This window comes from Sus scrofa, chromosome 1, assembly GCF_000003025.6.
Source record: "Sus scrofa isolate TJ Tabasco breed Duroc chromosome 1, Sscrofa11.1, whole genome shotgun sequence".
NCBI lineage: Eukaryota > Metazoa > Chordata > Mammalia > Artiodactyla > Suidae > Sus > Sus scrofa.
Genome location: NC_010443.5, coordinates 31,124,444 through 31,136,786, shown reverse-complemented (window position 1 = coordinate 31,136,786; position 12,343 = coordinate 31,124,444). Strand labels below are relative to the sequence as shown.

At 39.0% G+C, this 12,343-nt stretch overlaps 2 protein-coding genes across 2 annotated transcripts; one reads left to right on the top strand and one right to left on the bottom strand.

Moving 5' to 3' along the window:
• On the top strand, nucleotides 1,093–2,177 carry LOC100154406 (trace amine-associated receptor 7a-like). Its single transcript, XM_001926059.4, has one exon. It carries the CDS (start codon nucleotides 1,093–1,095, stop codon nucleotides 2,122–2,124), a length of 1,032 nt encoding a protein of 343 aa, XP_001926094.2. The 3' UTR covers nucleotides 2,125–2,177.
• On the bottom strand, nucleotides 11,094–12,126 carry LOC100154422 (trace amine-associated receptor 6). Its single transcript, XM_021074856.1, is given in 3 exon segments — nucleotides 11,094–11,446; nucleotides 11,449–11,565; nucleotides 11,568–12,126. Coding segments are annotated over 3 exon segments (1,029 nt in total).

Sequence of the window (12,343 nt, the reverse complement as noted above, 5' to 3'; positions counted from 1 at the left end):
ACTGGGTCACCTTGCTGTACAGTAGAAAATTGAAAAAAAAAAAACCAGTAAAAAAAAAAGAAAAATCATCAACAGTATATTCCAGAGTTAATATAGGGATATTCATATTCCAAAGATGCTTTATTCACGGTATTTCTCTAATATCTCTTCAACAGTTCCCATATGGAAAGAACAACACACCCTCTAAAATAAAAATCTTAGCAGGAACTGCCTTTTGGGTGTATGTACACTTCCTTCATGTATTTGGACTCTACACCTTACTTTGCCAAATCAGAATTGTTAAAATTAAACTTGAAACGTTATAAATTTTAGTATATAATTTAGTACTTAATCTCTTTACACAAACCAGTATTGGAAGGGATTAAGAATTTCTTTGAAAGAGTTTTAGTGACAAACAGGAATATCAATCAGTGATTCTTACAAAAATAAAAATGGAATCTCCTATAGTTATTAGGAATAAGAAATATGTCTTTCAAATTCTGGACCAAAGTTTTTAAGAACAGATGCTATTTCCATTTTATTTCATGAAAGGTCAAATGTCATCAGGAAATTAGTAGGGCCTAAACTTACTTTTAGGATAAACATAATCACTATTTAAAATGTGCTTTTTTTCCACACCTTCCACCATGGGGATTCAGTCTTAAGGGCTTGGTGTATTAGAATCATTTAGCTACTTTCCTGAGGGGAGAGTGTGTTTTGGGCGTTATCTTCACTCTGATAAATTAGGAAAAGAATGCTAATAAAATGTGGCATTTGAACAAGCATCACATAAGAGCTTCTTGAAGATTAGTGCTTCTCAGATATGAATACTAGGTAATGCAAATGAAGACTTTTTAAACATTTAAATAAACAGCATTTTATGTACTGAAATTTAACGGCTTAGTCATTTGGAAGTGGCTTATTTTACAAGATGAGAATATGAATCACTTTACAAACATGAAAATAAGGCTTTGCACTTAAAAAAGAGCTAGAGACAGCATGTACTGTCAAGTACTAACGTAGTTATCTTTTTTTTTTTAAAGTACTTTGAAACGTGAAATGACATCCTGGGCCATGGATGGTGGCAGTTTTTCCAGGTATCAAAACAGAATCATGAGCAGTGATTCGCCCCCTCCCGAGGCAGTGCAGCTCTGCTATGAGAACCTGAATGGATCTTGTGTCAAAAGTCCCTACTCACCAGGCCCCCGCCTGATCCTGTACACAGTGTTCGGCTTTGGAGTGGTGTTGACTGTATGCGGAAACCTCTTGGTGATGATTGCAATTCTCCACTTCAAGCAGCTGCATTCTCCAGCCAATTTTCTGACCGCATCCCTGGCCTGTGCGGACTTCTTGGTTGGAGTGACGGTGATGCCCTTCAGCACAGTGAGGACAGTGGAGAGCTGCTGGTACTTTGGGCAGAGGTACTGCCAGCTTCACTCTTGTTTTGATGCGTCATTCTGTTACGCTTCCATCTACCACTTGTGTTTTATCTCTCTGGACAGGTATGCTGCAGTCACTGACCCCCTGATCTATCCAACCAGATTCACCTCATCTGTTTCTGGCATGTGTATTGCCTTCGCCTGGCTTTTTTCGATGATTTATAGTTTTTCCCTTTTTGGCACAGGTACAAATGCAGCTGGGCTAGAGGATCTCGTAAGTGCTCTGTCCTGTGTGGGAGGCTGTCAATTTACAGTGAATCAAAGCTGGGTATTGGTCAATTTTCTATTATTTTTCATCCCCACCCTTGTGATGATAATACTTTACTCTAAGATTTTCCTCATCGCTAAACATCAGGCTAGAAAAATCGAAAGTATGAGCAAGGAGACTGGGAGATCCTCAGACAGCTACAGAGACAGGGTGGCCAAGAGGGAGAGAAAAGCCGCAAAAACTCTGGGCATTGCAGTGGTAGCATTTCTGATTTCCTGGTTGCCATACTTCCTGGATTCAATAATTGATGCCTATCTAGGTTTCATCACTCCCACATATATTTATGAAATATTGGTTTGGATTGCTTATTATAACTCAGCTATGAATCCTTTGATTTATGCTTTCTTTTATCCTTGGTTTAGAAAAGCCATTAAACTAATTGTCACTGGCAAAGTCTTGAGAGAGGATTCCTCAACAATAAATTTATTTTCTGAGTAGGTTCTGGTTTTATTTTGGGAAACTGTAAATAGACTCATGCTGGACAGATAATGAGGAGGAATTGATCATAAAAGTACAAAACTTTTTAATGTAAAATAACCAAATTATGGCTCAACCTTGATCTAAATGTTAAATTGAAGTTCATAGTTCTTTGGCAACTATAACATTAAAACCCATTTGTAATGGGAACAGGATGGCCTTGTAGCCAGAAATGCCTGGATCACAGTACTGACTCTGCCTTTTAACACTGTGATCTTGAGCAAATTAGTTTTCTCTGAACTTCACTGTATCTCTCTGGTTAATAACCTGCCCCTGTTGGGATTTATGAGAAAATTAAGGAAATACATGTAAAGGACCTAGGATATATTTGTTATTCTAAACCCTCCCTTTAATTGCTTTATCTTAGTTCAATCCTTGCCTCTATCTTCTCTTCCTTCCTGTAAAATGTGAATACAACCCTGAGATACTTAGTGGGGTGGTAGCTCCTTGCTCAGCAAGGGCAAAGGAAGTGTCTGTACTGTCAAGTGTTTAAATTTGCAAGTGTAAAAATGTGATTTCAGAGTCAGGTAAAAATCAATTAAGAGAGAGTTTTATTTACTATGAGATAAATTCAATTATTTACCACAGGAAAGATAACTAGAAACATAAATAACGTTCATTTATTCAGGGAGCTTCTTCCGGATAAGTAAGTCTGCTCATAAAATTATATTCAGAAATTTTACCCATTACCAAACGTTTAAGGCAAGGATTTTAAGATTGTTATTTATTATGTACTTTATTTTAAAATTAATTTATTTCGTATTCATTTATTGTACATTGTTCTACAAATAATTTACAGAGGCTTTTAAGAATATACATGAAATCATAACTTAAAAATGTATTCAAAAGAGGAAAGAAAATTGAAAGGAAGGAAGTAATGTGAAGTCAAGGCAGACTGCAAAATGCGCTTTGCCATGAACCACGAACTTGGTTCCAAGGCAATAAAGAGAAATGAATTGGTCACACAATTCACAGTGGGTAAACCAAGCCAATTATTTCAGAGAATTTTTCTTGGTACTAAGTGGGTGCTGTTATGTCCATGAACAACGTTAATTAATTAATTTTTTTTTTTTTGGTCTTTTGTCCTTTTAGGGCCGCACCAGCAGCATATGGAGGTTCATTGGCTAGGGGTCTAATTAGAGCTGTAGCTGCTGGCCTACACCACAGCCACAGGAACACCGGATCCAAGCCGCGTCCGTGACCTACAGCACGGCTCACAGCAATGCCAGATCGGATCCTTAACCCACTGATCGAGGCCAGGGATCCAACCGCAACCTCATGGTTCCCAGTCAGATTTGTTTCCATTGTGCCATGTGTGGAACTCTGTAAATAAATGTCTTATATCTTATTCTAGCTTTAATCTCGTTTCAATTAGACATTGAGATTTTAAAATCTTATTATATCTTTATTATGTCTTTGGGGCAGGAGTGAATATATATCTAACCATTCTTGCTATATTTTAAAAATGTCTAGCTTGATGTAAATCAGCGTTATCTATTAGGACATCATCCTGATTGTCACACAAATACTTTGAATTGGTAAACCTTTCTGGAAATAGTGTATTGTTTCTGATTACACTGTTCTTGTGAGAAGCTGTCTTATCTTTATCTGATTTTACAGATGATTAAAAGCACCCTAGCCTGTATAATATCAGTTTATCTACAATTCTTCAGTATACTAAGTACAATAAATTTATTTCGACTCCTATGGTTTCGGTACAGTAACTTTTTTCTTATCCTGTTTTGCAAGCTATTATTGGAATAAAATTAGTCTTTTGAGGTCAGGCAAGAAATTTAAGCATAGCATATTCCCTGCCCATATTGGGCTAATCTTAAGGTGCAATGTGTATCTACTTTATACGTTAACCAGACCTCTTCAAGGCAGGAATGCCTGATCGAATGTAAAGTTTTTTTTTTTTTTTCCTTTTTCTGATGCCAACAATGTAACTCCTTAGAAGGTAATCTTTTCCTAACTGTGTAAGGGGTCATGGTGACCTGTGGCTCATTTAGTATGTGCTTATCCAGACTATGTATCTTTGGTGAACTTTATATATAACATGTCAGTGTATCATTTTGATGTATGTTCCTTTGTTTCAAAAATATATATGACTGCACTTTCTGAAAGATGCTTCCCGAACTATAATACTCATGTTGGTGCCAATGAAGTCCTCTATTTCTTCCGTAGATTGACTATTTATTATTTTTTTCATGGACATAGCAGAATAAAAATGTTTCCTCTCCTTTAAAAGACAAAAAGGAAAAAAAAATCAGGGTTTAAGAAATCTGCTGAATATCATAAAACTTCTGGATTCCAATAAGCTCTTCTTAGGTGTTCCTGTTGTGGCTCAGTGGGTTACAAACTTCACTGGAATCCATGCGGATGTGGATTCAATCCCCAGCCTCGCTCAGTGGCTTAAGGATCTGGCATTGCTGTGGGCGCAGGTGCAGCCCTAAAAAAAAAAGCACTTCTCACATTTATTTCAATATACTTCTCTTTTTTTTAGTAGCCTTTTTTTTTTCCTTTCTTTCTTTTTTTTTTTTTTTTTTCTTTTTTAGGGCCACACCCAGGGCACATGGAGGGTCCCAGGCTAGGGGTCTAATTGGAGCAACAGCTGCCAGCCTATGCCACAGCCACAGCAACGTGGGATCTGAGCCGTGACTGTGACCTACACCACAGCTCAAGGCAACGCTGGACCCTTAACCCACTGAGTGAGGCCAGGGATCGAACCCGCAACCTCATGATTCCTAGTCGGATTTGTTTCCGCTGCACCGTGGCGGGAACTCCAGTAGTCTTTCTAATATATTAGACAAATCATCAAATTTTACCATTTACTGTCCTTTTGTAGGTGCAGACCACAGCTTAAGTATCCTGAGCAAGGTCAGATAGCCAGTCTCATGAATTCATGTGGGGGGTGGTCACAAGTTCCAAGTCCATTTCAAGGAGATTAAACCCAAAAGCTCTGGCCATGTCTCATTGTAATGCTCCTTCCCCCATCTTGACCAGCTTGGGCTGCTCACTCCCAGCTAGAGAGGGAATGTCACCCACTCCTCACCTGCCATTCTATAATCTGTTCCCCACGCAAATAAGGGATCCTTGCCCAGAACCAATCAGAGGATCAAAAGGTGCCCCCATACAGAGATCAAAACAACACTCAGCCCTTACTCACATGCACGGCACAGGGGGGTTGGGACAGTAAATTAGCAGGCATGGGGACAAGAGAATGGGGGTCCTCAAACATGTCTGCAATGTAGAGATATAAGGAAGGACCCAGTTGCAGCCAGCACCAGTCACTACCCCAGAGCAGCTTGCTCTCTCTGAGGGTGTAAATAAAACTTGTTGTACACTGCTACCTGACTCTTGATTGCCTCTTTAGATCTGCTTATTCAGTTGTGCTGCTGATCTGCCCTGTGCTCATGTTGAGCAAGGAAACTAGAGAGAGATGGATGGGAGGAGAAAAGAACCAGCAGGGAGACATGCCCATACTGTCACTGATTAAGGTGTCAGTGATGCATGGGTTTCCTGAGGACTGGAGGCCACGTGAGAGCCCATCAGATTTGGCCCTTCCACAGGTGTCCCATTTCCCTGTGGATCAAGCATCTGACACACACCCCACAGGACTTGAGGAGGAGTTGGAAAAGGTCAAAGGAGCACTGACCGAAGGCATGAGGGACCTGGAGAAGAAAATGCCTCCTGCAGGGATGCTTGAGGACCCCAGATAGGCACTGCATGAGAGGGACAGTGTTAGAAGGCTCACCACACAGAGGTCAGGACCACCAGCAAAGTTAAAGCAGACCAAACTTGGTACAAAACAACTGTTCTCTCTTCCTTCTACTCTCTCTTTCACCTCTCTCTATGGAATAGGGCAGCAAAGGAGCATGGAAAAATAAAAGATCAGAAATGCTCCTTGCCTAAAAATCATACCTTTCGAGTGTCAGCCTGGCCATCAATGGACCTGGGAAGGAGAGGGATCCTTGATTAGACATAGATCATGGCAGTAAACCAGAATAGATCAAAATGGAAATTTGTAACACTCAGAGTGACTGGACAGCTCTGGGGACTGCCTGAAATCTAATGACAGGATGAAGAGGCGAAGATAGGCTAGAGCCCATTGGGGTTGTGATGGGAAGAATATAGTTTTGCATGGTTTCTCCCCCGAAAGTATTCCATCAGCAGTTACACATTTCTAAGAAATACTTGTGAAATGCAAATGAATTGTATGATGAATCAAGATAAGAACTGATTCTGTTACACAATAACTTGAAGAATGGCTTAGACTGTTAATTAGATATATCAATTGCATGTAACGAAGCCAAGTGCTGTTCATTAACTGCGTAACACTTTGATCCTGTTTTGTGTTTGGTTACCTCTAGCCTCTAATCCAAAGAGACAAGAATACAAAACATTTCTGTCCCCTTCTTCTCATTAACAAACTTCCAAGTGTGGGCACTTGAAAGACCACAGGGCATCATTAACGCATTTTCTCCCACTTTCATCATAATAAGGAATGCCTCACACTCTTTCTCATTTGGGGAATTTATTGATTTCACAGACTTTAATGTTAAGAATGCCTTAGAGAAGTTAAAAGCTTGAAAACTAAAGATCCAGTGTAGATCTGGGACTGAAAACTTGAGATGATGCAAGGCAACCAAAGTTGACTCCATATCCTGCCCTAGGTGTTAGTATTATAACCCCGAGAGAAATGTGACTGCTGCCTAATTTTGATCTTTATCTGATGCAAATATGTTTACTCAAGATGATCTCATGAGTAAGATAGGAAGAGTCACATATTTACAAACATTTTAGAGGCCTTGGGAAGGGTCTCCAATTTACCTTTCATCTTAACATGAGACTAGTTCCTATTTAGAGACTAACCCCAAATGTGGACACAGTATAAAATACCTAGCTTCTCCTCTAATACACTTCAGAAGTGTAGTCCCCCCAAAAAATAAAATAAAATAAAAAGGTGGGAAAATGCAGGACAATTCTTCTCTTTTGATAGGAGACATTCCATGTTGCTTTTTCTATGTGGTTGATTTCTTTCTTTTTTTTTTTTAAGCTTTTTATTAATTTATTTTTTTCCCACTGTATAGCAAGGGGATCAAGTTATCCTTACATGTATACATTTTCTTTTCCCCCACCTTTGTTCTGTTGCAATATGAGTATCTAGACATAGTTCTCAATGCTACTCAGTAGGATCTCCTTGTAAATCTATTCTAAGTTGTGTCTGATAACTCCAAGCTCCTGATCCCTCCCACTCCTCCCTCTCCCATCCTGGCAGCCACAGTCTATTTTCCAAGTCCATGATTTTCTTTTCTGAGGAGATGTTCATTTGTGCTGGATATTAGATTCCAGTTATAAGTGATATCATATGGTATTTGTCTTTGTCTTTCTGGCTCATTTCACTCAGTATGAGATTCTCTAGTTCCATCCATGTTGCTGCAAATGGCATTATGTCATTTTTTATGGCTGAGTAGTATTCCATTGTGTATATATACCACATCTTCCTAATCCAATCATCTGTTGATGGACATTTGGGTTGTTTCCATGTCCTGGCTATTGTGAATAGTGCTGCAATGAACATGCGGGTGCATGTGTCTCTTAAGTAGAATTTTGTCCGGATATATGCCCAAGAGTGGGATTGTGGGGTCATATGGAGTTCTATGTATAGATTTCTAAGGTATCTCCAAACTGTTCTCCATAGTGGCTGTACCAGTTTACATTCTATGTGGTTGATTTCTTGATCTTCTCTTTCCATTGTGCATGTCAGTTTTATTATCACTCATTTTTATTTCAACTGTTCTAAGGTTTGGAGTTGAACGGTGTTGCCCTGGATTATCTGGGGGACATTATGGAAACCTTATCTGCTGAAAATACCAGGTTTCCTATTTAAAATATTAATTGCTCAGGAAAGTGGTTCCTAGAAATTTGGGTTTTAGAAATTTTAAAATCGATGAAATTTTGAGAACCAACAGATAACAATTGCCAAATTTTAACTTGCCAACTAAGGACATGCTAAACAGCACCAATAAGAGCAGCAAAAATTTCCATGTACCTTGTCATAATTTTATAAAATAAAAGTGTTTTAATGACAAAATCAGGAAAAACACAGTCTAAGAAAAAATAAATCTTATAAATTAAACTTTCCAATGTGTCCTCTGGATTGAACTTTAAGGCCAACTGGCTCAGGAGTCTGTGTTTTGACCATGGGCTAAGTTGCCTTTCAGTTCCTAGAAATCTCTCTTTCAAGAATACCTCAGTGGTAACTTAGGACTTGTCATTTTCAGGTTATAGTCTTGTATCTGAAACAGTTGGGACTTCTAGAAATCAGATTTTATAGAACTCCTTAATGCTTTTCATTGACTTCATAACATTCTATTGCATGGCTGACCATGTTTATTTAATTTGTCCCATATTGATCAAAGTTTTTTCCAGTTAGTAGTTGAGATATACAAAGAATGCCTTTGTTATATTTGCTCCCTTACCTGGCTCTTTCCTTAAGAATATTTGCCAGAAATAGAATTACAAGAGTCAAATGACATGCATGATTAAAAACTTTACATAAATTTAACTCTCCTCAAAAAGAAGATACTAATTGCTATTTTTCCTAGGGGTATATGAGCATATTCTAGTCTCACAAGAGCACTTAATTTCCCACATGCTAATTAATATCAACTATTATCGATCCTCCTAAAATTTTCCAATTTGAGATATGAAACACTGTTATATTTTTATTAATGCTTTTGATTATTTGTGCATTTGACATTTTAATGAATTTATTAGCCATATCTCTGTAAAATTGCCTATTTATTTGTTAGTGGGATATTTGTCTCCATTTCAGTTTTGTAAAATGCTTTTACATTTTTAAATCTACTAGCCCTTTCTTCTCCATGTATGCTGCCAATAATTTCCAAGTGTGCCTTTTGTTCCTTAACATGGCTTTGTTTTCCCTTGAAGTGTAAAAATCTAAATTTAGTGCAAGAATCTCTTCCAATTATACCAATAAAAACTATAAAAGCTATGTTAACTTCTACTTGTTTACATCTGGAAGAAATCAGATTTGATATTGTGAAATACATGAAACAAGATGCTGAAGAATTTTTCAAAAAGTTATATACCATCTCAACATTTCTAAATTATCCACTTTTTTCTAATAACTTAAATAATGGTATCATTTTATCCTGGACAATGCATAAATTCAAAATAGTGTTTATGGGAGAAAATAACAAAAAAAAAATGGCCTTTATCTAGACTGGTAGGTAAAGCAAAAAAACCTTGTGGACTGAGAAACTATAACTACTATTGCAGAAATTGTACCATTTGCTCATGGTTATTCCCACATTTAAAAAATATCCCTCAAAATGTAAAATATGAGTCTCACCTTGAGTTTCAAATGGCTAATGTGTATGGTTAGAGACCTTTAGGAGCTCCAGAAATGCCAGAACCCAAGAAACAATCTGCTCAAAATGAAAGTATACTGAGTCCAAAGAAAAACCTTTTTTTTTTTTTTTTTTTTTTTTTTTGTCTTTTCTAGGGCCGCACCTGCGGCTTATGGAGGTTCCCAGGCTAGGGGTCTAACGGAGCTGCAGCTGCCAGCCTAGCCAAACCACAGCAACGCAGGATCCGAGCCGCGTCTGCAAACTACAGCAGAGCTCATGCAATGCCGGATCCTTAACCCACTGAGCAAGGCTAGGGATCGAACCCGCAACCTCATGGTTCTTAGTTGGATTGTTAACCACTGAGCCACGACGGGAACTCCCCAAGAAAGACTTTAACACACATTAACACATTAATATACATTAGCAGGCAACATGATGCAAAGAAACATTTGAAAGTGGAGTTCCCGTCGTGGCTCAGCAGAAACGAACCCCACTAGGAACCATGAGGTTGCGGGTTCCTTCCCTGGCCTCGTGGGTTAAGGATCCGGCATTGCCATGAGCTGTGGTGTAGACTGCAGATTCAGCTCGGATCCACGTTGCTTAGCTGTGGCATAGGCCGGTGGCTACGCTCCGGTTCAACCCCTAGCCTGGGAACTTCCATAAGCTGTGGTGCAGACCTAAAAACAAATCCCCAAAACCTCCCCCAAAACAAAAAACCCTTTGAAAGTGAAAAAAGCATTAAGTTTGGTAGGAAAGCTGAGACAGGTATGGTATGAGAGGTCTGACAGAAACAATTGACAGAGCAGGAAAGTGTGCAGATTTGAGGAAACTAGAAAATAGGACCACTTTCTCAACTGTTAGTAAATAAGTTCTATCAAATGCTCAAGGATGTTCACCTCACCAAAAAAGGTAAGAATATAAAGGTGAGATTGAGGTACCATTTCTCCTCCCCAGTTTTATGGATCATCTTCAAGTGCTGTATTTCTGCCATAATTACTGGAAAATTTCCAATATATCACCATGCCAATGTCAAAATTTTCAAATCATCAATGTGAAATTTAGGCTTATTTATAAACTGATTTTATGGCTGATGAACCTTTCTTCACTCTTGACCAGTTTGGTAAGTTTTATTGAAAAAAAAAAAAGCAACAGCCTGGTGAAAGCAAATCATAGAAAAACTTGGATAAATTGAAAGTAAGGAGAACAATTTGTAAGGAAAAAGGAAAGAAATCCAGACAACAAAGATATTTTCAGGTTACAAATGGAAGAGACCACGGATTGAAAGAGGAAAGAGAAGGAGGATAGTGTCAGCAGGGAGTGGGGAATGACGATGACACCTGCAGCAGTTAACAAACAGGCATCTAACAGTTATTAGTCAAATATTTCTGGAGATACAACAGGGACATGCATATCCTAACAAGACGGGCAAACATTGATTTACTCTAGAAATCAAATTTGAAAAGTGATTTTTTTCTATTTGTTAGTCATTTTACTTGATTTTTAAAATTTGTTTCATTTGAAATTGTAAAGCTATCTTCAACTTAATCCAATGGCTTACATTTGTCCAGAGAATAAATTCATGCTTGCAGAATCATTCTTAAAAATTTGACCACTCAGAACAATTTTTATGGCTTTCCTAAACCATGGGTAAAATAAAGCATAAATCAAGGGATTTATGGCTGAGTTATAATAAGCACACCAACAGCAAATCTCATAAATATAGGCAGGGGTTATGAAGCCCATAAAGGCATCGATTAATGAGTCAATACTATAGGGTATCCATGAAATCATAAATGTTATGACTGTGATACTCAGGGTTTTAGCTGCTTTTCTCTCTCGCTTGGCCACTCTGGATTTGTAACTGTCTGAAGATGATTCTGTTTTGCCACCAGTATTTTCAATCTTTTAGCCTGTTGTCTAGCCACAAGAAAAATATTACTATAGAGAATGATCATAACAAGAGTAGGTATAAAGAAGGATAGAAAATCTATCAACACCCAGTTTTGATTTACAACTGTCTGACACCTCCTAGACAGTTAACAGCACTAGATAATTCTTCCAGCCCATCATCATAGGCACCTGTGAAGAACACAGCACCGCTGTACACAAGGGGCAGGACCCAGGAGATGCTGATGCATAGCCCTGACACAGACACCGTGAACTTGGTGGGATAGACCAGAGGGTCGGTGACAGCCATGTACCTGTCGATGGAGATGAAGCACAGGTGGAAGAGAGACGAGTAACAAAAGGCCACATCACAGCACGTGTGGAAAGTACAGAAGCTTCGCCCAAAGTACCAGCAGCTCTCCACGGACCTGACCATGCTGAAGGGCATCACAGTCACTCCCACCAGAAAGTCAGCGCAGGCCAGAGAGGCGATGAGGAAGTTGGTGGGCGAGTGCAGCTGCTTGAAGTGAAGGATGGCAATCATCACCAGGAGGTTGCCCAGCATGGCCAGCAGAGCCCCACAGCCAAACACTGTGTACAGAACCAGCCGGGAGCCAGGCGAGTAGGGGGCTTTCACGCAGGATCCGTTCACGTTCTCGTAGCAGAGCTGCACAGCTGCAGAAGGTGAGAGGCTGTTCATGCTGCTGCTGTAAAGAGGGCGTAAACCCGTGGACAACACCTGCCCCTTTGTCAATCACACCAGATAGAGCAGTTTGCTATTGCCTGAAGGGAGAGAAAAGATTTCTTTGAACTCATTACCTTTGTCAGAGTTCCCAAATATTATCTCCATGACCTGTTACAAACCATATTCGTTTTAATTTCTGAACGTGTGAAATAACAATAGCTTCAGTTTAAAT

Excerpts from the sequence above, each read along its gene's own strand:
- LOC100154406 (XM_001926059.4), top strand. The coding sequence starts at position 1,093 with ATGAGCAGTGATTCGCCCCCTCCCGAGGCAGTGCAGCTCTGCTATGAG.